The 26,012-nt window shown below is 43.4% G+C and overlaps 1 protein-coding gene across 5 annotated transcripts in view; it reads left to right on the top strand.

The window, feature by feature from the left end:
• The first annotated feature begins 7,127 nt into the window (after window positions 1-7,127).
• The window catches only part of DENND1B (DENN domain containing 1B), a 537,680-nt gene continuing 518,795 nt past the window's right edge, over window positions 7,128-26,012 (top strand). For 2 of the 5 annotated variants that reach the window (XM_030206249.1, XM_030206248.1), the window contains exons 1-2: window positions 7,128-7,390; window positions 18,600-18,664. In XM_030206249.1, coding sequence (XP_030062109.1) covers window positions 7,374-7,390; window positions 18,600-18,664 — 82 coding nt within the window. In that variant the 5' untranslated portion in view covers window positions 7,128-7,373. The remainder of the gene's footprint in view (window positions 7,391-18,599; window positions 18,665-26,012) is intronic. The other 3 variants (XM_030206246.1, XM_030206245.1, XM_030206247.1) reach the window with 2 other exon arrangements.

The following is a 26,012-nucleotide window of genomic DNA, read 5'->3' as shown; positions in this document are numbered from 1 at the left end:
ATTCAAGCATAACTTTAGGTTTTAGGTGCTCAACACCTGTGCTGCAGTCTGATCAGTGCTATCTTGTGTTCTATAATTAACCTTAATATGACAGGATTTTGATAAGGGTTCTATGCTAGACAGGTGGCCTTTAGATTGTAAGCTCTTCTGAGCAGGGACCGTCCTTATTCGTTAATTTGTACAGCGCTGCGTAACCAGTATGCAAGTATGTTAGATGATTTCTATTCTAAGTGCTGGAAATATATTTTTTGTTAATATTATGTAGCAGAATTACAAGATTCTTTATAAGTTATGCAGGGCTTGAAAAGTTTTGGCTGATTGTCCATTATTAAGAAACTTAGGGGGCCTTTTACAAAGCCGCTCTAGCATTTTTAGCTTGCGGTAAAAATCAGCTGGCAGTAAATGCTGAGATGTCCATTATATTCCTATGGGTGTCTCAGAATTTACCACCAGCTGATTTTTACTATGAGCTAAAAATGCTAGACAGTTTTGTAAAAGGCCCCCTAAGGGCCTCTTTTACTAAACCGCACTAGTGATTCCTGCACTGCAATGCTGACGAAGCCCAAAATGAATGGGCTTTGTTGGCATTGCCGCACTGAGAATTGCTAGTTAAATAGATAGGAGTGTGTTATTTGTCAGACAGAAATGCAGCATGCACCTGCTCAATACTAACTGGAATGAATCTTCCAAAAATATAGCTAAAGATGTTTTTAGTGACACCTTGTGTATATTGATTGTTTGTATTTAATGGTTTCCCTAAATGTGTCAGTCTTAGAGCCTTTAGCGTCCCACTGGCCAATGTCTAACTTTTATTTTCAGTTTTTGGAGCTCAGCAAGACCTCCCAATCCTGGCATCTGTTTCTATATCATTACTGTACCACAGATGAAGATGCGTGCCAAAAGTTGCAGAAGTGATATAGCCACTGTCAAAGCTGTGATTCAGAAATTAAATTAATTACATTTCTGTGCCAATTCAATTTTCTATAAGGAAAAAACAAACCAAGATAATTTATACCTCTGCTTCCATCACTGTTTATTTTAATTTTCTGAGTGCATCAGCAAAGACATGCAAATTAAGAAGCAGCACTAGCCAAACCACTCAAGTCATTTCTGGGTATGCAACTAATACATTCCGAGAACATTGGAAATCTGTTTAGTAAGTACGTATTATCTTTAAGACTTCACATTTCACCACCTCCCTTCTGCTTCGGTAACCAAATTAACAACAGTGCTGGCAGATTGGGTGGTCAAGGACACAGGATGCATACCTAGCTGCTCTTCCTTCTTCTATGCTGCTTGGACATGTACATACTTACTGCATCTCTCTGCTTATAACAGTGCATCCTAAGAAACTGAGGAACCTGAAGGAGATAAAGAACATAGCAAGTAATGAAAATGAAATCCAAGCAAGCAAGAAGGAGGAGATGGTGAAGAACTTAGAACAGAGATTTTTCAACCCAGTCCTTGGGGCTCACCCACCTCAACTGGATGGGTGTGCCCTGGGGATGGGCTGAAAACCCCTGATCTAGAGAAAGCAGGGGAGAAGCAATAAGGAATGGGGCATAGGAGTGATTTGCCTGCTTACTGGAGGGGGGGCGGGGGTAAGAAGGTCAAATTGACAGTGGGGAGAAGGGGCCAAGTTCAGTATTAACAATTACAACATTTTGGGGTGGGGTGGGGCACTGCTCACCCCAAACTATAGCCGTGGAAAGGGAAAAATAGAAGTGAAGTAGTATATGGAAAACATTAATTTTAGGGGAACACAAGATGCAGAGCTGCCAAGTTACCCATTCCAGAAGGGAGACTTTTTGGCCTGTTCCAAAGCAGTGTAGTATTTGCAGTCCATGTTTCTATCCATTAAAATCAGTGCTGCAGGTTCCATAATACACCAGGATGAGGCTGTCAGAAATCTAGTACTGGCCAAAAAGTCTCCCTCCTGGAATGGGTAACTTAGCAGCTCTGAAAATGTAGATTCTGAAGAATCCTGGGGGAACAGAGTCTTTGTATCCCTACTAGATGATCTTCACAGAATCCAAGACAGGGGATTTACCTTGGTGTTAGTACTGCTAGATTTCTCAGCAACTTTTGTCACTGTGGATCACAATATTATGCTAGCACAACCAGGGGTGTAGCCAGACACCCAATTTTGGGTGGGCCCAAACCCAAGTTGATTGTCCCACAAGTGATTTGGTCTCTCCCTCTCTTGCCTGCATGCCATATGGTCTCTCAAACATCCCCCTCCCCTGCATACCTTTTAAGTAGCAGATTTTCACCGGCAGCGAGCAGCAACTAATACACACTGCTCATGTTGGCCCCACAGCCTTCCCTCTGATGCAACTTCCTGTTTCCGCATAGGTGGGAATACATCAGAGGGAAGGCTGTGGGGCCGGTGTGAGCAGTATGTATCAGTCACTGCTCACTGCAGGCGAAGATTTGCTTTTTACAAGAGGAGGGACAGTTGTTGGGAGTTTTCAGCTGGTGGGGCTTGGGGATCCCTGCCAGCCACATCAAAGGTGTGCTGCTACTGGGTGGGCCTGGCCCCACCCTTAGCTACGCTACTGAGCACAACAGGCAGAAACAGGTATCAGTGGAACAGTACTAGCCTGGTTCAGATCCTATCAGACAGGCAACAGTCCATAGTGTTCGGCAGCACCTCATCACCACCATGGGCACTAACCTGTGGGGTACCACAAGGATCGATACTGTCATCTCTATTCAATATCTACCTCAAACAACTAGCTAAGCTGCTTTGGTCAATGGACACTCGGTTCTACATCTATGCGGATGACCTGCAGCTACTTATACCCACTGAACCTGACTTACCCACAGCCCTGAATAAACTGACTACCTGTCTAACATCAATTCAAGAATGGGCTAAAAACAACAAATTTTGCCTGAATCCAAATAAAACTGAGCTTCTATGGGCTCCTAACATAAGTGGGGATATACCTGACATCAAAATTTCTTTTGGGAAATATGAACTCCCCCTCAAATCACAAGTCAGAAACATTGGAAAACAGCTCGATTCAACACTTACTCTGATCTCCAAAATCCAAGAAACCTTCAAGAGCAGCTTCTATCACTTGCAATAACTACATTGCCTCTCACCTTACATTGAGAAGGCAAGCCTTGTCTCAGTTGTGCATGCCATGATAACATCAAGACTGGATTATTGTAATGCACTCTACACTGGTCTGACTACAAAGGGTTTGCACCAGCTGCAATTGATTCAGAATGCTGCAGCAAGACTAATAGAAGGTTGTAAGTGACGTGACCACATCACACTATTTTTGCATAAACTTCACTGGCTACCAGTACAATTCAGAGCCAAATTTAAAAAAAATGTTTTTTTGTCGATTTCAAAATATTACAATCACATTATTACAATGCAATTAAAGAAATAAGGAAAAAGAAATTACATATCAATTATCATGAAAATGTTAATAAGCAGTTAGTCCACAAGGCAATGAGGCCAAGATATTAAAGAATTAAAGGAAAAAGAAAATTTACTGAATAGATGTCGTCATTATCAGGAACAATCCTCAACCAGCCTAACGATATTCTCAAATAGCTGCGGGATTCATGTCTGAACTTTCAATTCTTCTTTAGATACCACAAACTCTTAACATTTGCTTAGTATCAGTAAAGACATAGGAATTATTCTGAAAAGTAAAACAACAAGTACAAGGAAACCAAAGCAAAAAGTTTATACCCAGAGCTTGTACCCGAGAGTGCAGGGCCAAGAATTCCTGATGTCTCCTCTGAGTATTCCTAGACATGTCAGATAAAACTCTTATCTTAGATCCTAAGAAGTCACAATTCATATAAGGAAAATATAACTTGAGAACAGTATCTCTGTCTGGTTCTAAGGCAAAAATCACCAATAAAGTGGTACATTGAGTTACAAGTTCCAATGATGATGACTCCAAAAAAATCTGTTAAATTAGCATCTTGATTATCTTCTCTTTGCTTAGCTCCAGATATCATCAGGTAGTTAACTCTCACTAAAGGTGGTAAAGTCTCAGTTGGAAGTTTTAAAACTTCTCAAAAATATTTTCTAGCCATTTCAACAGGAGCTGTCAAAGGTGAACGTGGAAAATTTAAGAATCTTAAAGTACTCCTTCTTAACTGATTTTCCATCTTCCTACTGGTTAAGTTCTTATCTATATAAATAATTCTCACCTCCAATTCTGAAGCTCACTGTGTGGCAGGGAAACACTGAAGCCCTGTACTGTTGTAGCTTGTCAGCACAACTCACTCTCACTCATACACCCGCCCTCAGCCACGCCCCATCCGGACATAATTCGCAACCCCAACGTTCTAATGAAGCCCCAAGCTCCACCCACTTCCATGAAGGGTTCGTAACTTCGTGGTGGTGAAGCCTCTCCACTGACCATGTCTCTCTGTCACGCCCTCGCGTCGAACGTGATGACGTCGAGGGCGGAACAATTTCGGTGAACGAAAGGAACGCAACGGAAAGGCAGGAGTAGGAAAACACGCTCCCCTACCAACGAGTTACACACTCCCCCTCCCTCCGATTGCAACACCCCCCTCCGCGTTACTGCCCCCTGGACCCCCCTGCCACGACCCTCTGGACACCACCCTTTCCTCCGAAAAACCTCCCCCGAAGCCTTCGCCTACCTCTGCTGACGGCGACGAACTTCTTTTCTCGCCTGTGGGGCATGGCTTGATGAAGGAGTATCTGTCCAAGTCTCTGTGCGTCTGACATCAGACGCACAAACAGAAACTTCAACAGATGCTCATTCAACAAGGAACGCCCCACAGCCGAGAAGAGAAGTTCGCCTCCATCAGCAGAGGTACGCACAGGCTTCGGGGGAGGTTTTCCGGATGAAAGGGTGGTGTCCAGAGGGTCGTGCCACGGGGGGGGGGGGGGGGGGGGGAGGCAGTAACGCCAAGGGGGGGGTTCAACTCGGTGGGAGGGGCATGAAGGCGGCCTTGAACGGGAGGGAGGGGATCTGCAACTCGGGAGGGAGGGAGGGGATTTGGAACTAGGGAGGGAGGGAGGATGGGTGGGAATTTCCCTTGCTAGCGCCTGTTTCATTGTGTTTCAAAACGGGTCTTTTTTTACTAGTCTTTAATAAAAGTCCCACATATTCCTTGTAATTCATACGCTTCACTTTCCAGCGTAGTCACTTTATCTGACTGTTGTTCTAAAACCTGAGAATGGGCAGCTATCGTTCCTGATACAACTCCAACCTCAGAAGAAAATTTGAGGGCATTCAGTGCATCCCACAGTGTATCCAAAGTGACTATGGCCGGTCTAACCAGCATGTCCACCTTTAGACCAGAAGCTTCTTCCCTCAAGTCGGGCTCTGTACTCATAGTTTGTAGTTGCCACTGCTGCTGCAGTGGGTAAGGGCCAAGTCACAACGGGGAGGAGGTGAAAGCAGGCAAGCCCTCCTGTGCAATCCCAGGCAGAGATATTTTTTCCTCTGGGTCCACATTTTGACCAGCAAACAGAGAGCTTCCGGGTTGCAGCGGGGCCAACCTAGGAGCAAGGCTTAGGAAAACCCCCGCTTACATCGCTGCCTGTTTCCACTGGCACAGCCAAACAGGCCAGCAATCCTGGGCAAACAGGAATGACGAAGGACTCCAGCGCAGCTTGCTTCAAAGGCAGTGGGGGCAACTGCCTTGTCTTTCCTCATCGAGTGATAGGTAAGGTGCCCGTGGTCAAAATTCCAAATGGAGCTCTGCTCAAGCATCAGTTCACGGCGCTGTCTTGGCCTTTCAGAGCCAAATTTAAAACTGTATGTTTGAACTTCAAGGCCCTTAAAGGAAATGGCTCACAGTACTTGAAGAACACGATCCCTCTTTACACACCTTCAAGGTCACTAAGGCTCTCCCAAGGAGTTTGCCTAACCACACCCTCTCAAAAGGGCATCTCACATGTGATACCCACAAGGAAGCCTTCTCTGGAGTAGCCCCCACACTCTGGGTTTCGCTTAACACAAGACCATCTCTATTTCAGGAAGCAGGTGAAATCTTGACTCTTCGTCCAGGCCTTTAATGGAAGAAGTAAATGACACTAGCTGCACAGGACATGTTTATCCACTCCTATCCTAGATAATATTCAAGCAACTTTTTTTTAAAACTAGTCCCTTATTTTCTTACTCCTGTTACTCTATTTTATCTATCTATAATAATATGTTCCATCTTTGCTCACACCCTATGCTGTCTATTAAAATGTTTTATTGTGTTGACATTGTAATGTAGCATACTATGCCATACTTTGCATTGTTGTTTGAATATTTGTACTGCTGTAATTGTCTCGTTTATGTTTGACTTATTCTTGCTGTACACATCCTTGAGTGAATTCCTTCGAAAAGGCGGTAAATAAATCCCAATAAATAAAAAAATAAATAGTAGTAAAAGTGAGCAGGAAGTATGAAAAAGGGAAAGAGAACGGAGAGGGGTGTAAGATGAAGAAAATACTCATACAATTCCCTTTTATTTTGCCACTTCTTAAATGCATGCCTTTCCTGAGGCTCAAGGCAGAGTTCAAAATTCAGCAGGACTAATATATTATTAACACATAAAATACCACTCTCTAAAATTCATACAAATAATCCAGTCCTCATACTACATGAAACCCGGATGTTCCCATTTGTTTGAAATCCGATTTTCTGAATTGACCGTAGTGAGAACTATTCTTCAACCTGTTCTTGCATAAGCAGACTTAGGACCATGCCTTAAAAACAAAACAAGTTTTTCTAGTACACAAAGCACGACATCTGGCCGGTGGCCACCTACCACCTTACTCAACCAGAAACAAACGAAGAGTTCATGGGTGTGACCTCTGTAGGTGCTTAAGTAGGGACTGATCATTTTTATTGAGTTTAACACATCCCGATTATGACCAAAAAGTTGGCTCTTACAAAGGCAGAGGAATGCTTATGAGCTGGAGTTATTACCGCATGCTAACAGTTTCAGAACTCGAATGCAATTTGCAGAAACAGCAGATACCGATTAAGGCTAAATGTAGAGGATGATTAATACACAACGTCAGGAAAGAAGAAGCAGAAGCGGTTTTAGATAACAGTACAGCCAGAGAGTGTGAAGACAGTCCACGCGCCGCGGCTGTCCGAGCGCGTGGCCGGCTCCCGCGTGCTTCGAGGCTGTGACTCCCGGTCTCAGGTGTTGCAGCACCGGTGACGTCAGTGGCGGGTGGCCGCGGGACTTCCTGGTTTTCGGACGGTGAGGTAGGGGGAGGAGGTGGCGGCGGCGAAGAGCCGGGACGAGAGCGATAACAGCAAGCGGAGAGCAGGCACGGAGTGCCGAGGCATGGGCCGCTCCTGAAACGGAGAGGAAGGGGGGGCGTGGGGGATCGGCCCCCGCGTCCTCGCGATGTGACCATGGACTGCAGGCTAAAGTGAGTGTGGGGGGAGGGGTGCCCGCTAGGCCGCAAAGCTGGGAGGTGGCTGTAGACCGGCGTCCACAGTAGCGGGTGTCCGGCTCACGTGTCAGCGGGAATGGTGCTTATGTTAGGTGGTCGGAAGCTTTGCTGCTGCTCTTTCTTGGGTTTTCCGTGCTGGTAGCTGAAGGGGCTCCAGAACCGAATGTAACATCTGTTGCAAAGGTGGTTGTGAGAATGGAAACTGGCACGTTCAGCAAATTTAATGAACTTGCTTTTAAGTTGCAGAGAATCATTTCTATTTAAACATATGGTTCAGCTAAACGTGTTTAAACTAGCGAATCTTAAGCGATGGCAGGTTGGAGGTTTGGTGGGAATGAATACATATTCCGTATTCGGAGGTATTTCATCAAAATGTATTAAAAACCTTTAACTTCATAAATCAAAATTTGATTTTAATTTGAAGGGTTAGCGCTTTTTAAGCGTTATTGGTAGTAACTAGGAAACCTGTATTTTCAAGTTCTGTTTTGATCATAGTAGACAGCCTATGAAATATAGAAACATAGTAAGTAATGTACATAATAGCTTAACATAAAGAAGGATGTAAAGAGGGGCATTTTCAATATGTTGTCCAAATTCGATTTTGGAAGTTTTGGGAAAAACGACAAAAAAGCAACAAGGGAACATGGCCATTTTCAAAACCAGAACAGTGTCCAGTTTTTTTGTTTTGAAAATGGCCATTTGCTAGATGTTTTTGCGCACAGTGCATTTATCTTTTAGGACCATTTTTTGGGGGAAAAAAAGTCCAAGGGGAAAAACGCACAAAAACAAGCCATTGGGATGTATGGTGGGGCCAGCATTATTAGTAGACTGGCCATACAGATATTTCAGAGTAGTGGGGCACTGCAATGGACTTCACATAAAAGATCCCAGGTACACATCTCACCGTTACCCCCTTATATTATATAGGGGGACCTCCAAAACCCACCAAAAACCTACTGTACACTACTACAATAGCCCTTATGCCTGCAGGTGTCACCAATATATAGATAACAATAGGTTTTTGGTGGGTTTTGGAGGCCTCACATGTTTTACCGCAAGTGATCCAGTTAGAGTGGGATGTGGGCCTCGGTCTCCTCTACAGACCACTGCACTGACCACAAGACTGTTCCAGGGATCTGCTTGATGGAGGAATAGCCTAGTGGTTAGTACAGCGGACTTTGATCCTGGGGAACTGAGGTCGATTCCCACTGCAGCTCCTTGTGACTCTGGGCAAGTCACCTAACCCTCCATTGCCCCGGTACAAAAATAATAAGTACCTGAATATATGTAAACCGCTTTAAATGTAGTTGCAAAAACTTCAGAAAGGCGGTATATCAAGTCCCATTTCCCTTTCCCTCTAATAGGACTGGCCATAAACATCTGAAGTTGTGAAAGAAATAGTACATACCAGCCTCTATAACATCTTTGGAGGGTTTGAGGGAGTTACTGACCACTGGAGGAGTAAGGGGAGGTCCTACCTTAATCCTTACATTGATCTTCTGGTCATTTAGGGCACCATTTTGTGACTTATGTGTGATTGAGACAGGTCTAGACCACAATGTCTAACTTTTAGTCCTGGATGTTTTTGAGTTGTTCCATTATTGCAGAAAAACATCCAAGTTTTGGGACCTCCCAAATCCCGCCTCCAACATGCCTCTTACATGCCTCCTTGTGATTTGTACACACTGCAGAGAAAAACAAGCTCAAATCCGAGGTTCGAAATCGTGATTGGGATGTTTTTTTGGAGAAAAAGGTTCAAATATCACTTTATGCTGTTTTTGAGACATTTTTCTATTTTGAAACTGAGCCCGATAGTGACAGACAGAAATGAAAGTCCTGTTTGTTCAGCTTAAGTAGGAAAGGATCCCATTAGTTGTAGCTCGAGTTTGTAGTATACGTGGAAAGTTGCAAGACTAGATATTAAGGCCCTCCACCCAGGACTGGACAACTGTCAGGAAATCCCTTCTTTAGGGTATTACATGGGAGAAGCTAAAGCTGTGTATCATATACCTGTGACAGGGTAACTTGCCTTCAAGGAGGGCCCTTTGGTCCAGTAACTGTAATACTTGCTATTTATGGTATTTACCTAGTAAAAGAATGCTTAAATGGTATGAAGTGGTGTGGTACCACCTTGCCCTGCTAAAGTGACAGGAGTGTCTTATGAGCTGTCCACATATCCTTGTTTCTGTTACACCTGAACCTTGTTACTTCTTTGTTTACTTCTTTTCCTTCTCCCTGGCTTTTGGCAGTTGGATTTGGATTGCTGGACTGTTTTGGAAGGAAATGAAACTTCTAAGTTCCTCTCTGTGCTGATTGGGTACCAGAGGGAAGGAGAAATCTTGAACCAACCAGAAACAAAAATATTTTAATGATACGCTAGCTTACCAGTACCAATTTATTACTCATGAGTAAATAATTGTGTAATTATAGTCTCTGGAATGTACAAAGACAGGCATAGGAGGATTTATTTTAAGCCTCTGTTTGCATCTGCACATTTAGAATATGACTGCCATGTCTTTTTTTGGCTATGTTGTCATTACATATGAATTAGGAACATTTTGCTTTGCATTTATTCCTGTTCTAGGACTGTATACTCCTATTTAAATGAAATAGAGAAGTAGGTTCAAACAGTATCAAGCTAGCTGGGACACGTAATGTGAAGCTACGGCGTAAGAAGTCAGAAAAATAGTAATTTCACTTTTCTTTGCCTGAACAGTAATTTCATGTGGCCCTTTCTAAATAGAGTGGATAAAACAAACTTTTTCAATCACACTAGCTGTCTGTTTTCTTGATTTCTTTGCTCTTGCATGCACATGGTCCACCCAGTTTTGCCATTCTGTGGCTGGATTCTGCATACTGGTGGTGTGATGGAATATGAAAGTGCATTCAAATTTGAGGCCCTGGCTCTATTAATTACTGAAGGAACCTGCTTCCAATGGTAAAAGTCTTGTTGCACTCACTGATCTATGTTTTTTTTTGCTTTCCTTTTACTACTAAATTGCAGTAGATGTTGCTAAAAGGTTTAGAATAAATGTTCTTATCCTCTGGGTGAGGTTCTCATCAATTGAACTGTACACAGGAAGTCACTGGTCTTTTACAGTGTAATCACCATGAGCTGTTCTGTCTCTTTCCCAAGCTGCCTTATCATTGGTTATCTATTCATGTTACATCAGCAGACAAGAGCTAGAGAGAGAGAGGGAGAAATAGGGCTACCCATGTCTTTTAACATATTTAATTCTTAATAAAAGATTAAACAAATTCTCAGTTACAGTATAAATTATAAGCCCTTTTTGGGCAGAGAAATTACTACAGTACCTGAATTGCCTTTTCCAAATCTGAGAAAGTTGTGAGTAATTTTAAATCCAAAATTCAAATCCACGTATTTTATTGTTTTGATATCTGTATTTTTTTGAGAAGACATTAGCACTGCATTACACATTTTCAACTGTCGAAAACTGTTTTGATTTTTTTGAAATATCAGGCCTGTTAGAGATTGCTCTAAACTGACTAGCAGGTGAAATTTTGTGGATGAGGTAATATATATTGCAGCCTTAAAGTCAGTATCTTGATTATTTTGAATGATGAACGCATTCTTTAGACAAAGAGAACATATGGGACTAAGGTAAAGAATATTAGCCAGTCACCACTCAGGTTAATTAAGTATTGTTTATTTTTATTATTTTTTAAAGAGGGGTTAATTTCTCATTTGTGATCCTCAGTAGCTCTGTAACAGGTCTGTTTTTTTAGTATAAGCATAACTATGCAGATATGCTATGAATATTCGTTCTCTGAGGACAAGCAGGCCAGCTGTATTCTCACAGCTAGGTGACATCACCTGACGGAGCCTGGTGTGGACGCTGACTAGCAAGATTGATGTAGAATTTTCTAGCAGCGTCCCATCGTGTATGCGCTGGTCTTCCTGCCTGATTCATGAAAGTGGGTCCCTCAGTCTGTTTTTCCGCAGAGCAGAGAGGGTGTGTCTCGTGTTCTACTCTGTGTGGTTTTTTTTTCTCAGTGCCTTCCCATGTGAGTATTTTTGTCACTTTCATGATTATTATTACTTTCTCTTTATTTTATTCTGTTACCCTTTAATTTTTGTAGTGTTTTCAGTTCTTCAAGTTTCCTTTCTTTTTTGTGAGTTACTATGTCCGTTTAGGTCAGAGCACTGACCTCTCAATTTGAATGCTGCCCCTTTTTGCAGTTCAAAATTGAAGAGTTTAATTTGGTTGTGATTTTCTCAATGTCCAAGAATACTCCCAGTGGCTTCAAAAGGTGTGCCCAGTGTAATTGGGTGGTTTCCTTGACAGACCTGCACCCTTGGTGCATCAGGTGCCATGGGCCTGACCATAAACTCTTGTTCTCTTTGTTTGCAAATGCACTTGAGGGTGTAGCAAGTCCATTAGGAGAGACTTTTTGGCTCCCCAAAGGCTAATCAATCAGCATCGGAAGCATCGACCTCGATAGCTGCTTCGACTACCACTTAGGATTTTGACATCTTGACACTGAAAGTATGGGACCGGTCAGCATTGGACCTGATACCGAGGGTGCACACAGGTTTGATGACATTCTTGTCGGTACCAAAGGACCATGATGCTGAGTATCGGGGAAAACCCAAGAAGTATAAGCATCGGCCCTCATTGATGCACTGTGCCAGGAACTCTGGGTATCAGCATCACTGGTACAGAGGAGAGCGCTCTTTGATAGAGGTGTTGCTGTTCAAATCTCAAAGCAGCTGTTTCCTGCTTCTGGTTTAGCACCAATGCCTTCTCAGGTTGCCTCTCTTGTGGCTTTCCCGCCTTTGCTGATGCCTTCCTTTTGGTGAGCGGTTCCAAGCCATGCTCAGAGAGGAGTTGCAATCTGCTTAGGCATCAAGGGCACTTGCACTAACTGTGGATCAGCCCCAGATTTTTTCTGAGGCTTTACCCATGTCTGGAGAGATCCTCCATGCCATCGCCTCAAAGGGTGTTGACGTCAACGTAGACTAATGCAGTACCACTCTCCGACAATTGGGGGAGGAAGCATCCCTGGAGTCTGAGGTTAGGGCTGTACCTCGTCGCTCTTTGGGGCTTGGACATGGTTCCACTGAGCTGAGGCAGGCACAGATGCTCAGTACGGTGAGGAATATGACTGGGACTGCTCTTTCTCTAATTACTTCTCGGAGGAGGAGTCTTATGGGGTACCTTCTGATCTTTCCCTACCTCAAGAGAGACTCTTTTTATCTGTTTCATCAAGGAAATGGCTTCTGCTATCCTATTTAAGTTGGAGGAGACCAGGGCAGCAATGTTATCTGTTCTGGTCTATGAGTCGCTTCCTAAGGAAGAGGTCAGACTACCATTGCACCCTATCCTTAAAGATTCATTGATGAAGAACTTCGAATCTCTCCTCTCAGTGCAGGTCACACCTAAAAAAAAATGGATATGTGGTATCGTATCCAAAAGGCTCTTGGATTCGAGAGGGCACAACTGCCTCGCCACTCTCTGGTTGTCAAATCCCCCCTCAAACAAGCTTGGAGCTCCAGGACTGGCCAGTTAGCCAGTAAGCATGGATGTAGGAAATATCTGGCCATGGGAGCATACGATTCTTTTGATTTTTTTTTGTCCACGGTCTCCACCATGGATGGGGATGCGCAGACTCTCATGGCTGCATGTCTCTGATCTAGAACCAGTGGTTCAGGAGACGTTGGTAGACGTACCTTGCCAAGGAGAGTCTTTTTGGGGACAAGATGGAGGAGGTCACTGAAGTCATAAAGAAACATACTGACACCAACCAGACCCTGTCTCAGCAACCTCCAGCTGCAGACTCTTCCTTTAAGGGGTTTTTGAGTGGTCCTAGGTGGCGACCCTACTACTTTCAAAAGTGTAGGTTTCTGCCATCTTCTCGCTCTGCCAAGAACCCCAGGCCCAGTGTTCTCGGCCTTTCCAGTCTCAGCTAGCTCCCTAGTCGAAGCAAGGGGCGAGCTTTTGACTGGCTTCAGGATAGCATAGCTGAGCTCAAAGTAACCATCCTGGATGGCTTACCAGTAGGGGGGAGACTGAACCGGTGGGTTCTTCAAATAGTCCTTGCATTGGCGTCAAACACCACCAGATTGCCACTGAGATCATCATTCATCAGCTTTCGGCACAAGCAGGTACTTGTACTTACATTACATTACAATACATCTTATATCCCACTGTTGATCTTCTGGTTCTATGCAGATTTCAGTAAAAAGAGATTGGACGTTATCCAGGAAGTTACAATAGAAAAAATTACAATCAGTAAGCCTAGGCTATCTAAGCCTTTAAAAAAATATATAAATCTACAAAATAATAACATTAAACAGAAAAAGCAACTTTCCTAAGAATATCATTCTTTCGAATTCAGAACAAATTTCCTGAGGAAATCTCCTTCACTCTACAGGCCAGTGCGGTCGATCCCATGCCACAAGGGGAAGAAGGGAAGGGATTCTATTCCAGGTACTTCCTTGTGCCCAAGAAAATGGGGATATTTCATTCCATTTTAAACCCGAGGGTCCTGAACAAATTCCTGGTCAAAGAAAAGTTCAGGATGAATTCCCTGGTCGCCCTTCTCCGCATGATTCAGGAAAGAGATTGGCTATGCTCTGGACTTAAAGGATGCCTGTACCTACATTTTGATACTCCCCAGTCAGTATCTCAGATTCCGAATAGGGAATCGCCACCAGTTATATTGTGTTCTGCTGTTTAGCCTCGCATCAGCTCCCAGGGTATTTAGCAGGTGCCTAGTGATAGTTATAGTGTTTTATGCAGACTGGGAATATATGCGTTTCCCTGTCTGGGCAATTGGTTGATGAAGAGCGACAGAGTCAATGCACCTAACTATTTATGTGTTGGAGTTACCCCAAGTCTACCTTCTCCCAGTTCAGCGATTGGAGTACATAGGAGCCCTCCTCGATACATTGCAGGCCCAGGCTTGTTTTCCACAAGCAAGAGCAGAGACTTTGACAACACTTGCCTTGCAGGTCCGAAGCAGCAAGGAGGTCACAGCTTGGCAAATGTTGAGATTAATAGTGCATGTTACTCGCTTGGTACACTTTAATTTGAGAGAGACATAGTGGATCCTAGCTTCCAGTGGTTTCAGGTGGCTGGGAATCTAGTGGATGTAATCCAGATTGCTCCAGAGTTGACTCATGCCCTTCTTTGGTGGACAATTAGGATGAATTTGACTATGGGACTACCGTTCCAAATTCCACCTCCTCGGAAGATGCTAACAACACTTGCATCCACTCTGGGATGGAGAGCTCACGTGATGCACTTCACACCCAAGGGACTTTTTCTGCTCAGGAAACAGATGTCTATATCAACCTCCTCAAGCTGAGGGTCCTTTGGAATGCTCTAAAGGCTTTCAGAGATTGGCTACAGAACCAAATGCAGTGGGGATGTGGCGGTGGGCCTTCCTTCACAAAATGGACTTCTGAGCCACATACCTCCCAGGAAACGAGAACTACCTGGTGGACAGATTGAGCAGGGTTTTGCAACTGTGCAAGTGGTCTCTCAGCATGGGCATAGTCTGCAAGATCTTTGAGAGTGGGGCACCCCATCAGTGGAACGTTTTGCTGTTTATTTCAACAGCAAAGTTCCCCAGTTCTGTTCCAAGCTCAGATCACTTGACAGACATGGTGGATGCCTTTCTCCTACATTGAAGAGAGTGTTTTCTATTCAATTCTATTCGGTTCTTTTATACTGACCATATTCCTAGAGCAGGAATAACAGCAGTTCACAAAAAGAGAATCTCAAACAATAAGAGAAGAAAATACATAAACCCCAAAACTACCTTATACAATATTAAACTTGACCCTAGAATAAATAGGTCTTAAGCATCTTCCTAAAAGATAAGTAGGTTGTAATTTCAGGAGCATAGGAACTGCATTCCATTGGCGTGCCTCTTGAAAAGGAAATGATTTTTCCAGAACGGGTTTAAATCTAGCATTTTTCATAGAAGGAAAACCTATTTCTCTTTGAAAAAGAGACCATCAGTAAATCTGCCAGACCTTCTCCATTAAACCCAAAAGTGCCTTATAAATCATACACATCACTTTTAAAACTGATGCGCTGCACAATAGCCAATGTAACTCCCTCAGTACAGGTGAAACACTATCAAATCAGCCCAAACCAGAAATCAATCTAGCCGCCATATTTTACAATAGCTGTAAGCTAACTTTCAATTTACAATTAATCTTGAGAATATAAAGAGTTACAATAATCTAATTAGGGGAGAAGAATGGTCTGAGCCAAAATTCTAAAATCTTCTTTCTTTTAAAGAGGACCTAATTGCACGTAATTGCCTGAGTTTTAGAAAAGATTTCTTACTTAGAGCACCAACCTGTTTTTCAAAAGTGAGGGTAGAATCCAAGATAACCCCCTAAACTCTAGAAGATCCTTCAATTTTCAAACTTTAACCAGAGGCTAAAACTTCTATATACATATCCTCCGATACCTCTTATTAATTTATTTTATTTTTCTTACATTTGTACCCCGCGCTTTCCCACTTATAGCAGGTTCAATGTGGCTTACATATTATATACAGGTACTTATTTGTACCTGGGGCAATGGAGGGTTAAGTGACTTGCCCAGAGTCACAAGGAGCTGCCTGTGCCTGCAGTGGGAATTGAACCCAGCTCCTCAGGACCAAAGTCCACCACTCTAACCACTAGGCCACTCCTCCACTCTTATAGAGAAGTCTTTGCTGAAACTCGAGCAAGACCACGGAACTATGATCTAATCACTCCTTACTGGCTGAGGCAAATCTGGTTTCCACTTTGTCTGGAGTTGTTCCTCTGAAGATCCATGAAGATTGGAATATTTGGGATTCCTGCATCCCAGCTTCCAATCCCTGGTCCTCACAGCTTTGATGTTGAGAGCATAGAAATTGAATCCTTAGATTTGCCAGAGTGTGTCTCCTGCATCATACTGGCTTCCAGAAAAGACTCCACTATGGAGGAGGTTTGCTGTCGGTCATAAGGGCAAGACCTTAAATCCCCTCACTTGTCCTACACAAAAACTGCTTGGATTGGATTTATTGATTTGATATACTAATATGTCTGAGTGGTTTACAACAAAATATTAAACATGCATCATACAATGTGTAAGTCATACAGAAAAACTGCAATATTGAAACACATTAAAAAAAAAGTTATCTGACGTGTTGGTTCACCTCTGTGAGTCTGATTTGAAAACCAACTCTGTGGGAGGGTATTGGGGGCAATGTTGATTTTACCACCTGTGTTAGGTAAGCAACTAGCTAAGCTGGGAACAACACGGGGGGAACATGGTTGGAGGGAATTGTTCAAAGGGAATAGTTTGGAATTAACAGGTTGTGATGATGTTTTGTAATACCAGTTAGTTGTAAAGTCTGTATGTTGAGACAATGCAATGAGACGGAAACATAAGCTGCTGTATATTTTAATGGTTTGATGGTTCCAAATGTAAAAAATATTCAATAAAAATCTAAAGTTAAAAAAAAAAAGAAAACCAACTTTGTAAGGGTACATCTAAGTGCAATTAGTGCTTATCATCACTGTGTATGAGGTAAGCCCTCTGTACAGCCTCTAGTTGTTCGATTTATGAGAGGTTTGTTATTGACAAAGCCCCCTGTCAAACCTCCAACTGTGTCATGGGATCTTGATGTTGTCCTCACCCAGCGGATGAAAGCTCCTGTTGAATCACTTGATTCCTGTCATCTGAAGCATTCAACCTGGACAGTTTTTTTGTTTTGGTGGCGGTCACGTCATCTCCCAGTCGGTGAGCTTCAGGCCCTAGTAGCTGATCTACCTTACGCTAAATTTCACCACAATAGAGTAGTTCTCTGCTCAAACCCTAAGTTCTTTCCTATGGTTGTGTCTGAGTTCTATCTTAATCAGTCAATTGTTCTGCCAACATTTGCCAGGATGGGCATGTGATTTTTGGTAAAAAGTGTACTGCATACCTTAGATTGCAAATGTGCCTTAGCATTCTATCTGGAGTGACGTAAAGCCCATAGACCAGGGGTTCTCAACCCAGTCCTTGGACATACCTAGCCAGTCAGGTTTTCAGGATACCCATAATGAATATGCACGAGCATACAAATTTATCTCATGCATATTCATTGTGGCTATCCTGAAAACCTGACTGACTAGATGTGTCCTGAGGACTGGGTTGAGAACCCCTGCCGTAGATAGTCCACCCAACTTTTTGTTTCTTTTGACCAAACAGGATGGGGGTAGCCTTTGGCAAACACACTATTTCCCATTGGCTAGCAGATTGTATCACCTTCACTCCAGGCTGGGCTGACTCTAGAGGGTTATGTCAACTCACTCATAATGTCAGAGCTATGGCCAGTTGAGGTCAGTCTCCATAGAGGAGATTTGCAAAGCTATGACATAGACAGGCCACACATTCACATCTTATTACTGCCTTGAGCAAAGTGCCAGATGTGACAGTTTTGACAAGCAGTCCTGAAGAATTTGTCTGGTGTCTAGAATCCACCTCCACCCCCTCCCAGGCCAAGTTTTCTCCAGTTCCAGGCTGCACCTTCACAACTAGTATGTAAATACTTTCAGGTTAATTGACTTCAAGTCCATATTATTCTAGTATTGTTGTTTTTGGTGAGCCTGGTAGCTAGGGATTCCCAGCTGTGAGAATACAACTGGGCTGCTTGACCTCGGAGAAAGCAATGTTACTCACCTGTAGCAGGTGTTCTCTGAGGACAGCAGGCCAAGTATTCTCACCTCCCTTCCCTCTTCCCCTTGAGTTGTATTCTTTAGCTGTTTTACATGACTGAGGGACACACGTTTGTTTCGGAAGGGAACGCATGAGCACATGTGTGGTGACAGCTAGAAAATTCTACATTAATCTTGCTAGTCAGTGTCTGCACTGGGCTCCGTCGGATGACATAACCCGGCTTTGAGAATACTTGACCTGTTGTTCTCAGAGAACACCTGCTACAGGTGAGTAACTTCACTTTGATATACTGAAAACAAGACCTGTTTGTTGATAATGGGAAGAAACCAGAGAACTGGAATTCAGACCCACTGGGTTAAAAGCAAAAGGCATATGATGTGGAATACATTAATATCACAGGAGGGAATATATAGTCTGTGTTAATCCTGCTTTGAGACTGGATGGTATAATAGGCGTAGAATATTTGCTTATGTCTGAATTCTTCATGAAAGTGTGTACCTAATCTTTTTCAGGGAAAACCCAGAAAGGACCTTTGATTTGGCACTCAAGGTGGAATGCTCTGATTCTGAAAATAAAGGTACTGTAACATCACACCAGCATTGCTAGTGATTTTTCCTGTTTTTTTCTCTTCGAGCCATGATTTTACCATACGTTATGTGATTGATTTAGAGGAATTCTGCAAAACCTTGTTACTGTGTGTTTTATATCCTGAAGGCCCTTTTGTGCTTCTTTTTGTGTTATATTCAATCGAGAGTCCTGTAATAAATAGACCCGACATGGGCAGTGTCTCGGCGTACGTACACCTGAGTTGGGGGTCAAAAAGAGTGGAATCTCTGGAGAAAAACTCAGATGTATAACTAGTCTTCAGACAAATGCAGGCAAAGTCAAATGAATAACACTGTAGGCTCTGCTAGACTGGATTACTCTGATGTACAGAATTGAACACACGAAAATGCAGTCAGTAAAGCTTGAAACCACGTCTTCGGTCACCGTAATTTTCAGCGAAACCAGCTTGCTAAAAACTACAGTTCATGGGGTGCAAACAGTGTCTTGACTAGCTTTCAGAATGTGCAGCATTCTGTTTCTATCCAAATCTTCATAGGGATGTTATTCCACCATGTAGGTTCCATTTCTGAAAACATCCTTGTAGCACTCCGCCGGTTATGCTCCCTTCCCAAAAAAGAATCCCATTGACTATCACTTTGTGAGTCCAATTCTCAGACTAGCTATCTTCTTTACCAGTCTTCTGTGTGGAATATTTTTACAGAATCCAGATAAGACATCTGCTGCATACTTGATCTACATTACTTAATCAAAAAATTAAATCAGATTTGTCCTTGTGAAACTGTTACATCTGATTCTGTAATCCACTTGCTTCAAAATATTTATTTGTCACGGCCTTACCGTGACTCCGGGCCTGGATCATGCTACCAGCATGATACCACCCATTGCGGGATCAGTGCCTGCACATACCTGTGACGTCCGATGCTGGAGGGAAATTTAAACTGCTCAGTTCCAGTCTTGGTGCTCTCGTGTCAAAGCCGCCGTGCCTGCATTCCTGCTTTCCGGGTTCTGAGACGCCGTCCCTGCAGTCGCACCAATTTGTATCGTTTGCCGCCTGCCTTCAAGGACTTCTGCCTGCTCCTTCCATTGTTCGTGTGCTTGGGTTCCAATGCAGCTTGCAACTGCTTGTGCGCTTGGTTTCCAGCTTTGTTTTACGTAGTTTGTGTGCTTGGGTTCCAGTGCAGCTTGCCGCCGCTTGTGTAAGCGATTTCAAGCTTTGCTTTGGTTTTGTACTTGGGTTTCTGCGCAGCAGTCCACTGCTTGGCTGTTTTGGTTTCAGCCTTGTCTTGCTTTGTTCTCTTCACTTGTATGTGCAGCTGGTCCACTGCTTAAGTGTATCTCCCCTGCCTTACCTTTTCCCTATTTTTGGTCTGCACGGGTTCGAGCTTGGCCTTGCGGCCCGAGTGAGTAGGTTCTCAAGTGTATGGGTTCCATTTCGTCTGGCCTGTATGCATACCTTCTTTCCTGCTTTCTCTCCTGCCTTTCTGGGTTCCCATTCAGCCTTGTAATCTGTGTTTGGTCTGCCTTGTTTTACCCCCACCTGGTTGTCTGCAACTGGCTGGGCTTCTTGACAATGGGAACTTAGTCTTTCGTAGTATCCGCCTACAAACCAAGGGCTCACTACCCCGAGTCATAACAATATTACACTATTCTTCTCTCCTTTAGTAGTTATTCTTAGAGGAATTTTGTACAAAAATAAATAAAATTCTGCACACAATATTTTCAAATTTTGCAAATATCTCCTTATTTATAGTATAGTCACTGCATTTGCGTGATACATACATACATACATACATACATAGTAAGTGATGGCAGATAAAGATACTTTAAACATAATATGGAAAAGCTATTATTCATAATGCAAAATTTTAAAACATTTTTTTGTGCAAAATTTCCCCCCTGGCTTGACCTTCTTCCTCCACCAGTGAGAGAAACAAGAGAGAAGATGATGGATAACAAAGGGAGAAAGACAAGAGAGGAGATGCTGGATAGCAGAGGGAGATGAGAAGAGATACTGTGGATAGCAGGGAGAGGGGGACCAACGAGAGATGAGAAGATGCTGGATTGCAGGGAGACAGAAGATACTGGGTGGCAGGTGGTAGAGAGAGAGAGACAGAAAATGCTAGATGGGAAGGGTAGTGTCTTATAATTGTAGTAAGTGGAGAGGTTTACTGTATTTTTCTATTATGTGTACATGCTACTTAGTTTTGCACTTTAAACTTTGTGATTCAGTTTTATTGTTCCCATATGGTTGCATTCTATTCCTCCCTAATATCCCTGAAGATCAGTTGTAGTTTGACAGTGAGGTTCATCAACACAGGATTTAACACAGTCTTGCTGAACTTTTGTTTTGCTAATGTGATTATTGCAAGGAAGGGTTTGTCTCCTGATTTACTTAATGTGTTTGTCTCCTGATTTACTTAATGTGTTTAGTTCATCACTCTTATGATAAAGATATCTGTGTTACTGTATCTCAGGTAACTGAGATTCCAGAGAAAATGCCCCCCAGGAAAAGTGAATCTAGATGAATGTTTAGATTAAGAAGAAATTAAGATCTTTTGTGTACCTTGAATGAAAATAGAGGAATGAGAGGGTCAGAGTGAGGGAAAGAGATGGAAAGCTACACGCAATACAGAGCAAGATAATGAATGAAATCTGAATTGATAGAGACAGAAAAAATGGAATGAAGGTGAAAGGAACATGTTAGTGTTGGATATAGTGGAGAAAGTGAGAAGATAAAGAAAGAAGACGGAAGGAGAAAAATGACAAATGAACAGGAGACCCTTGGAAAGAGAGTAAGGTATCAAGTATACAAAAAGAGCAAAATCTACAGAACAATGCAACCAGCAATAGAGCAAAATGACAGAGGGACTTCGTGTCATATATCTCCCCTGAAGGACAAAAAGCACTTGTCCCCCCCCCCCCAAAAAAAAAATTATATATATGTGTGTGTGTGTGTGATATATATATATATATATATATATATATAATACACACACACACACACACACACACACACATACAAAGTTTATGCAGTATTCATTATCAAACTGCAGGCTCTTGGGAGGAAGGGAGTGTATACAGGGATCCCAGATGGATCCTTGGAAAGAGAGTTAAAAGAAGACAGAAAAGTGGTAACCAGAGACTGGATCCAGCACACAAAAAGTAAATCGCCAGATAGGAAAGGTAGAAACATGAGTTTTATTTTTAATTTAGGATGAAGTAATGTGGTAGCCATGTTAGTCCATTTTAAAAGTTAATAAATACAAATAAAAGAAAAACCCCAGAAAATAAGGTGATACCTTTTTAAACTAGGTTTTGGAAGCCAAAACTACCGTCTTCAGGTTAGGACAGTATACTGTTGTTGTAGTATGTTTATCCTGACTTAAGGAAGGGTTTAGGCCTTCAAAGCTAGTCAAAATTCTAATAAATTAGTCCAGTAAAAAGATATCACCTTATTTTCCATGTTTGTTTATTTTTTGTTAATTTTAAATACAACAGTTGGAATATGTCAGTTTTTAAAATGTATATCTGCTATGTTTATATTTTGCACAGTACAGAGGGATATGTCTTTCTTTGTTAATTGTACTGCGCTGCGCAACCCTGGTAGCGCTTTAGAAATGTTAAATAGTAGTAGGATATGTGTCACTGTTTCTGTTTCTCTCTTGTACTGTATGCAGGGTCTGGCTTCTACTCTATTTTTAGTTTGTTGTTATTTATTCTATACTTGGTGATGTTCATGTGCGATAGAATAGGTTTTCTGATAGCACTTAATGTGCAGGATTGATCTGTACTAATCCAGGTTGTTTAGTTTTCCAGTAGGCATATTGATGATCTAGTTCTCACTGCAGTGTTGATGGCCCTTGTTGTATGACCACTGGAAGTTGGTATGGTAGAATTGCTTTATAGGTCCTGAGTGATTTTGTAGGGTTTTGTATGCACAGTATGCATGGTACTGGATTTGGATTTAGCTCATGCCACTTTCAGTTGTAGCTGAACGTGTGTTACATTCAGAAACAGTAGTAATTTTCTTATCTTACCTGATGAAATGGAAGGTTAAGTGACTTATCCAAGATCTCAAGGAGCAGTAGTGAGATTTGAACCCTGGCTTCCCTGGCTATCAGACTACACCTCTTAAGTATTAGGTACAGCTAATACATATAAAACATTCCAAACATGTTTGGTAACTCAACAATAAACTAAAGACCAGCGGATTTGAATCCTAGTGGCCATTTAGTAACCTACCAAAAAAAAAATCCTCATAAGCAAATCATTTTATACTTGCCATTAACTAAAAGATTTCTGTTAGTGTTGCTGAACATATTTGTTCAATAATCAACAGGCAAATGTTGGACTAGAGTGCTAGGTCTGACTGGGAGCAAAGTATTAAGTGTTGCCATATATTTCTAGAATAGTGCAAATATTCCTGGAGTGTATTCAGTATGCATATTACCTCAGCAACAGAGGTACTGGGGAGACAACTAATACAGCTGCAACATAGTCACAAAGTGAAGGACTCCTTCCTTACTGTGTTCAAAAATATCCCATGGTTCTTTGTTGACATAAGCATTGCCCCCTGCCCCCCCCCCCATTCCAAAGGTTTTAACTTGCTCTGTTCATTGCAGTCTTCCACATACCCAGTGGTGTGCTGGAGCTGGCTCGCTGGAGCTGGCTCGCAAGAGCCGGTTGTTAAATTTTTTAACATCTTGCGAGCTGGTTGTTCTGCAGGGCGAGCCGGCTCCGGTAAACAAGGTAAGCATGGCAGTAGGGCGCCACAAGTCATGCTTACCCCGTTTGCCTCACCGCCCACCACTGCCTTCGTTTGCCTGCGCCGCTCTGGGGGGGGGGGGGGGTTAAACAGCACCGTAGCACACATGAGCCGGCAGCACCAGGTTCCAATGATTCAAGGCCAGTTGTGGAGCATTCCCAAATCACCCGACAGCTTTTCCCCCAATCCAGATCTCTTCCTCCAGTGCTCTCTCCCGGCTTCAGGCCTAATCTCGCCTGTGCTCATGCTTGGCGAATTACGTCACTGACTCCCACCTATGCGATGACATTCGCAGTCCTAGCATGCTAACAGGGCCCTTGTCGTCCTCTGGTGCTCTCTGGAAGCTACTGATTCCACGATGCATCTCCACATCGGGCTCCCAATATATGCCGCAGCCACAACGCGACCCATGGCTCCTCTCGGCACTATTGTGCATGTTCAAGTCATCACACACACAAACGCCAGATCTTCCCATCGCAGAACCAAACAGCAGCCTGCTTGTCGGCACAGCATTGACCTTCGTGACCCAGCAGAGCATACCTGAACCCGGACCTAACCTCCCACAAGAGACCCGCATTCCATGCAAGGATACCACCTGCCCCGGAACCAGCAGCCAGTGCTGACTGTCGCCATTGCCACTGACCACCAGGCCCCACTGCTGAAATCCCACTGCTGAAATCCCACTGCCAGCAGGTAATTTAAAAAAATATTATTTTAACCCCTCAGCAGGGGAGCGAGGAGAATTGCTGGGTATGGGTGGATGGAGGGGGGGCAGGGGAGAGAAGAGAATCGCTGGGTATGGGTGGCTGGAGGGGGGCAGGGGAGAGAAGAGAATCGCTGGGTATGGGTGGCTGGAGGGGGGCAGGGGAGAGAAGAGAATCGCTGGGTATGGGTGGCTGGAGGGGGGGCAGGGGAGAGAAGAGAATCGCTGGGTATGGGTGGCTGGAGGGGGGCAGGGGAGAGAAGAGAATCGCTGGGTATGGGTGTCTGGAGGGGGGCAGGGGAGAGAAGAGAATCCCTGGGTACGGGTGTCTGGGGGGGGCAGTGGACAGAAGAGAATCACTGATATGGATGGATGGAGGGGAGGGCAGGGGAGAGGAGAGTTGCTGGACATGGGTGGATGGAGGAGAGGGCAGGGGAGAGGAGAGTTGCTGGACATGGGTGGATGGAGGGGAGGGTTGCTGGACATGGATGGAGGAGAGGGAAGGGAGAGAGAAGAAATGTTGGACATGGATAGAGGGAAGGGAAGAGTGAGGAAGGAGATGAGGAGAAAAACTGCACATGGATGAAGAAAATAGGCAGAAGGTGGATCCACTGGACAGTCAAGTCTGCGGAGGACCAGCTTTTACTTTAGGGCAAGAAATTAAGAAGAAAGGTGGAAAGTAAAGAAATAAATGGAAAGGAAGCCCTGGAAACGGAGTTAAGAGGACAGATAGCAGCAGAAGCGGATACTGGGCCAGCATGATCAGAAAAAAGTCACCAGACAACAAAGGTAGAAAAAATCATTTTATTTTCATTATAGTGTTTGGAATATGTTCACTTTGAAAATCAGGTGCTCAACATTAAAAGTTTATATTTATTTACTTATTTATGGCATTTTATCCCACATTAAACATGAATTAGATTGGAACCTGGGATCATTTAATTTTTTTTCCTGGGGTAATGCATTGCCCCCCCCCCCCAGGCTCTCTCCCCGGCTGTAGCCAGCTCTGCAATTTGGGGGGGGGGGGAGGGGTGCAGAGGTGGACCGGGGAGAGAGCCTGTTAAACATTTACCATCACACCACTGCATATACCTCACCTTAGCCGCACCCACTTTAGGCTCCCTAAATAGCTGTCACCACCTATGTTCTCTCCCTCTCATCTTCCACCATCCCCCACCCAATTGCGCTCGTATATTCTCTCCTTTGCCAGATCAACCCCCAGTAATAGCTCATGCTCTCTTCCTTTGGTCTAGATTCCATCCCACTCTAGCTGTTCTAGCTCCCCAGGCTTGAGTCCACTGCCCACCTCTTCCTTCTTGGCCCAGAACCAGCACCCTCTTTTTGCTGGTCCTGCACAGGTTGTGACTGTGCAGCTCCTTCTATCCCTGCAGGGTAGCCTGCTGCTGCTGCATGGTTGTGGCTGTACTGCTCTTCCTGTTCTTATGTAGATCGTGACTACAGCCCTCTACTTTTGCGGTTGCACTTTGTTTCCTGCTCCTACACTGATTCCAGCTGCACTGTTTTTCTATTTCTGAGCCAGTTGTAGTTGCATCCTCTTTTCATCCTTTGTGATCTGTGTGTGAAAGGAGCTTTCTGTGCAAATTCTGTATTGTGAAGTTGTTCAGAATTCTCCCAGGTATAACTCATGGTTCCCATTACCTTATCCAGGTCTGAAGTTTTCTCTTTTTTTCTTTGTTTCCATTCTTGAGTGGTATAACATCTGTTCAGTGTACTGTGTGTTTTTGCTGATGTCTTATGTTGGGATGTTATGCATTCAGAAATGTTGATAGGTGGTATATAAATTAGGCAAATAAAATAAGCAATAAATTAAACAGAATTGTAAGGGGTACATTCGGTGCGACCTTTAGTTTATTCAGTATGCCATAATGT

Source organism: Microcaecilia unicolor, chromosome 6 (assembly GCF_901765095.1).
Source record: "Microcaecilia unicolor chromosome 6, aMicUni1.1, whole genome shotgun sequence".
Classification (NCBI taxonomy): domain Eukaryota; kingdom Metazoa; phylum Chordata; class Amphibia; order Gymnophiona; family Siphonopidae; genus Microcaecilia; species Microcaecilia unicolor.
The sequence above is the reverse complement of the archived record's forward strand: the minus strand, read 5'-3'. Positions and strand labels throughout refer to the sequence as shown.